Here is a 5,094-nt window from a genome sequence, read left to right on the forward strand (position 1 = left end):
GTTGATTTGCAGTGACTTATGTCTTCGAGATGGTGACTCACTTTGAGGAATACTTAAGTCAACTTGAGATGGTGGGACTCAAAGAAGTCTGTGAAGTAGCCAATTCGTGGATTATGTTCTCCCAAGCATTGATCAATAATAATGAAAGACTGAATCGAAATGGGGTGAAGAGTTCTGTGCTCTTAAGTCGAGCAGACGATTGCGTGAAAGAGGCGAAAAGCGTTGTTCTTGTTATTGTCGATGACGTCGATCGACTCCTTGCCGACGAGAAATTTGGGGAATACAAAGAAGCCGTCGAGAGTGTTATGTACCTCAAAATGAGAAACGAGGAAATTAAAAACTTCCTCCATGAAGACCTTTTCAATTATTTCCTTGATAAGATGGAGAATAAGAACTAATTCTCAAGTTCATTTTTGTAGTTCTTTTATAATTCAGCGTTACGAGTTGATATTCATGTCTTACAACACTTGTGTCATATGATATGGTTTTAAATGTAATTAAATATAGTTTTGGCAGTTTGCAAACTTTTTTGGATTCCTGTTTTGGGGATAGTTTTCAAATTTATTAAAAAAGCAGTTTTAGTGTTTTTCAAGAGAAAAAAAGTCAAAAAAAAAACAAAAGTGCAGAATAATTATAGAAAAAAAACAGTTTGGGACAATAACTGGTTTCAAAAACTATAATTCTGTAGTTTTAGGTTTCGTTGAATTACGAAGAATATTTCGAAATAATATCGGAAAAAACGGGAATTAATCAATTCACAACAGAGAAAAAAGCGAAATAAAAATGTTTGAGGGGAGATTTATTTATTAAAAAAGAATTGGATTATTTAAGGAAACAAAATAAAATCTATAAATATTAGTAAAAATAATTATAAATGAATTAATAAACACCGATTTGAAAAGCAGATGAAAGGAAAAATAAGTTTTACGATTTTTTTTGGAACGAATGCAAAATAGTTCAAACTTGGAAGCACAAATTCGAGGTTAGAATAATAGTCTGTTTCGAATGGAATAATATAGTAAAATGAATAATAAAAAGAAGTAAAACTTCTTTGCTTCCAAAAAATCAAAGCGAAGCAAACCACCCTATTTTTATTTAATTAGAATAGACTCAAATCAGAGGGTTCTATTTTATTCAAAAGAATAAAAAATGTCAACAAATATGAGCGAACTTTAAGGGTATATATAGTGAACTTGAACAAACTTTTTATAAAATGCAAACACTGAGTGTCTTCAAACCATCATGTCCTTCATTCTACAAGGTCTACTTCGACCTTACTGTTATGGGATCTGCTGAAATATCGGAAAGTAAAGAGAGTAAAATCACTCGAGAGTGGACCGATTTAAGTACTATGTATGTCATGCTTAAATATAGAAAATGGCAAATCAAGGAGAGAAAATCCACTTCATTGCATGTATTCCATCAGAAATGCACAGAAGATATGAACAATGAATTGGGCATCAACAAAACTCCAACACAAATCAGAGACAAAGTCAATAATACACGTTCGTCTTTCCACACCATCTTGAAACAAGTCAAGGCCGGCAATTTTAAGTGGACACAGGACAAACATGCTAGTCTTACTAAAACAGTTTACGAATTCATGTTAACTCACTTTGATCCAAGTAAAGAAGTTCCCCTTGAATTCGTCGAACAAAAGCTGTTTTCTGTGACTAAGGCGATTAAAAAGCAGCTGTGATTGTATTCTAATTGTAATCTAATATGTCTTGTTTTCTTCTTCATGTCACGATCATCAGAAAATATTATTAAAAATTAAGAAAAAGGTGTTTCAATTAACAATTGTTGGGATTTCGTTGTTTTTTCTACTTAATTTTTGCACAAACAATAACAATTTTAAATAAATGAACCCACGTGTCATTTCTAATATGAAAAATAAACAATATGGGATTTGAAGTTTAAAATGTGTAATACTACTATTATTAATACTATTATTGCTCTTATACAATTGTTTTAAAAATAGATAATAAAATAATTTTTTTCTAATAATTAAAAAAATAAAATAAAATATTTCTATTAAAGTTTAATAATTATATAGTTATATATAACTAATACTATAAAAGTATTATAATTATACTAGAAATAATTTTCAATAAATAACATTCCAAGAAGAACTTGAAATAAATGTTTTGATTTTATTTTAATATTCTTAAAATGTTTTTTTTATGAAAAAAAGATAATATTAACACCCAACATGGTCAACTTTATGAAAACTGACTTAACAAGGTGTTTTCTTCTTGTAAATAATATTTTCATCTTATTCATATATCTAAGACTTATTTATTTACAATCTCAATTTTTAAAATATTGTTATATCTTTTGGTTAATGATATATGTAGTATTATGGGGATTGTTATCCATTTTTTATATTTTTGAATTTTAAAACACCACATTAACATTACAACACAGTATTGTTATTCTTAACTTTGTTATAATGAATAAAAAAATTATAATTACAGTCAGTATTAAAACGTTATTTGGTCTCAAACGTTATATGGTACCTTTTGAACCATAAAGAATGGAATATTTCAGAAGGCAATCCCAACTGTTTCGAGTTTTTTCACGCTTTACCTAATGCCCGATTTTAGACAAAATTAAAGCTATTTTTTGTCCACCAGATAGCTTTTGAGACCAGATAACGTTAAAAGACTGACTCTAATTAATTATTAAAAATGTTAAAAAATTAAGTAATGAAAATAATAAGAAGCCAAGTGAGTTATAACACGAAGAAAAGCATGAGAGCAATCAGAGCAAACAATTGTGGAACGCCGTTAGATGAGGTGTGTTTCTGTGATGACGTCTCAATGTCAGATGAAGTTGTGTTTTGTTGAGAAGCATCATCAATTTCAGTTGATTTTTGTGATGACATGGCAGTGTCTTGGTGTTCAGAAGCACTTTTTTGTTCCAACACATCAACGGTGTTGAGTGGAAGAGCAGCTCTGTGTTCAACAATATTAGCAAGTGTTGTTGCAATCAGTAATATAACTAACATTCTTTGTTTGTGGAGTGTTTTGTTATCTTTATATACTTACACTCAACTTTCCAAAACAAAGCAATAGCGTTTACTTGTAAATAAATGATATTATTGATTTAAAATGATATAGTGCGATTCTGTCAACCAATGAATGTAAAAAAAGTCACACAATTCACATTTGTAATAACAACATCCGACTTTGGATATTCACAGGAATCAATCACATTTCGTTGGCATTTGTTATTTTGTGTAAAAAGTACGAAATCATTTCAACACTCCCGTTTTTTAGACTTATTTAAATCAATTATATCAACAAATTCCCTATTCTTCATTTTGTTCAAAAATTATTGAATTACATTTCGTTATTTGCTCAACACAAATGAACAACATTGTTGTAATCTCATTGCTTTCTTCAAAACAACTTGAATAAAAAAGCTTTTTGGTTGTGATAAAGTGACACGAAAAGTTGAGTGAATATATTTAAAGATAATGAAACACTCCACAAACAAAGAATGTTAGTTATATTACTGATTGCAACAACACTTGCTAATATTGTTGAACACAGAGCTGCTCTTCCACTCAACACCGTTGATGTGTTGGAACAAAAAAGTGCTTCTGAACACCAAGACACTGCCATGTCATCACAAAAATCAACTGAAATTGATGATGCGTCTCAACAAAACACAACTTCATCTGACATTGAGACGTCATCACAGAAACACACCTCATCTAACGGCGTTCCACAATTGTTTGCTCTGATTGCTCTCATGCTTTTCTTCGTGTTATAACTCACTTGGCTTCTTATGGTTTTGGTTTTAATTGTTTTAAAATAATTCATAATTACCATGTTTAGTTCGATAAAACACAATGTTTAAAACATAAAATATTGCTTAATACGTTATTGTAATAAACCATCAACATAAAGTTTAATAACCAGAACCATTACAATGGAAATAAGTCGATTTATTATAGTGTTTCAAACTATGATTTCATAACAGACTTGGCTGATTCGAATTTATGTTCAATTTATTTTGTATGTGTGTTGATTAAGTAACAAAGTAATTATGTATTGAATTAAGAAAGTAAATAGACTGACTTTTGACTCGTATTTACTTGTTTTCTCTTGATTTATTTGATTCATTTGTTTTTAAAATGGTTTGTTTTAACTATACTATATACTATTTATAATAAAAAATAAAAAATCAAAGAAGTGTTGCCAAAAATAGAAATGACGTGTCTTCCACGTCAACACCACATTTTGAAATTGAAAATGGGTTTGCAGACAAAATGAAGCCACAGATGCGGGAGATGCAATTGAGTGTTTGACAATAATAACTGAGACGTGGCGGCAAGACGTATAAAATGGTGTTGGATTTTGAATAATTCATCAAATGAGTGCAAACAAAGGAACCGCAGTTGGTATTGACCTTGGGACAACATACTCCTGTGTCGGTATCTGGCAAAACGACAGAGTTGAGATCATTGCAAATGATCAGGGCAACAGAACAACGCCATCGTATGTTGCCTTCACGGACAGTGAGAGGCTGATTGGTGATGCAGCAAAGAACCAGATTGCGATGAATGTGAAGAATACAGTCTTTGATGCAAAGAGACTGATTGGAAGACGATTCAGTGATCCAGCAATACAAGAGGATATGAAGCACTGGTCATTCACTGTTGTCAATGATGGCAATGACAAGCCATTGATTCAGGTGGAGTACAAGGGAGAGACTAAGAAGTTCACACCAGAGGAGATCAGTTCGATGGTGCTGACAAAGATGAAGGAGACAGCAGAGGCGTTTGTTGGTGGGAAAGTCAACAACGCAGTCATCACATGTCCAGCCTATTTCAATGACTCGCAGCGACAAGCAACAAAGGATGCAGGCACAATAGCAGGCATCAATGTGCTCAGAATCATCAATGAGCCAACAGCAGCAGCAATAGCATATGGACTTGACAAGAAGACAGAGAGAGAAAAGAACGTCTTGATCTTTGATCTCGGTGGTGGAACGTTTGATGTCTCACTTCTTGCTATTGACGATGGAGTCTTTGAAGTGAAGGCAACAAACGGCAACACACACCTTGGTGGCGAAGACTTTGAT

At 31.9% G+C, this 5,094-nt stretch overlaps 2 protein-coding genes across 2 annotated transcripts; both read left to right on the plus strand.

Annotated features, from left to right (window-relative positions):
- Window positions 1-47: 47 nt before the first annotated feature.
- On the plus strand, window positions 48-398 carry EIN_402730 (hypothetical protein; the record flags this gene model as incomplete). Its single annotated transcript, XM_004256702.1, has 1 exon — window positions 48-398. A coding segment is annotated over one exon (351 nt), but the record flags the coding sequence as incomplete, so codon positions are not given.
- Window positions 399-1,213: 815 nt separating this feature from the next.
- On the plus strand, window positions 1,214-1,699 carry EIN_402740 (hypothetical protein; the record flags this gene model as incomplete). The annotated part of the gene is made up of 1 exon (XM_004256703.1): window positions 1,214-1,699. The coding sequence occupies one exon, from the start codon at window positions 1,214-1,216 to the stop codon at window positions 1,697-1,699; it is 486 nt and encodes a 161-aa protein (XP_004256751.1).
- Window positions 1,700-5,094: the final 3,395 nt, after the last annotated feature.

This window comes from Entamoeba invadens (assembly GCF_000330505.1).
Source record: "Entamoeba invadens IP1 unplaced genomic scaffold scaff_1105074726033, whole genome shotgun sequence".
NCBI classification, from domain to species: Eukaryota; Evosea; order Mastigamoebida; family Endamoebidae; genus Entamoeba; species Entamoeba invadens.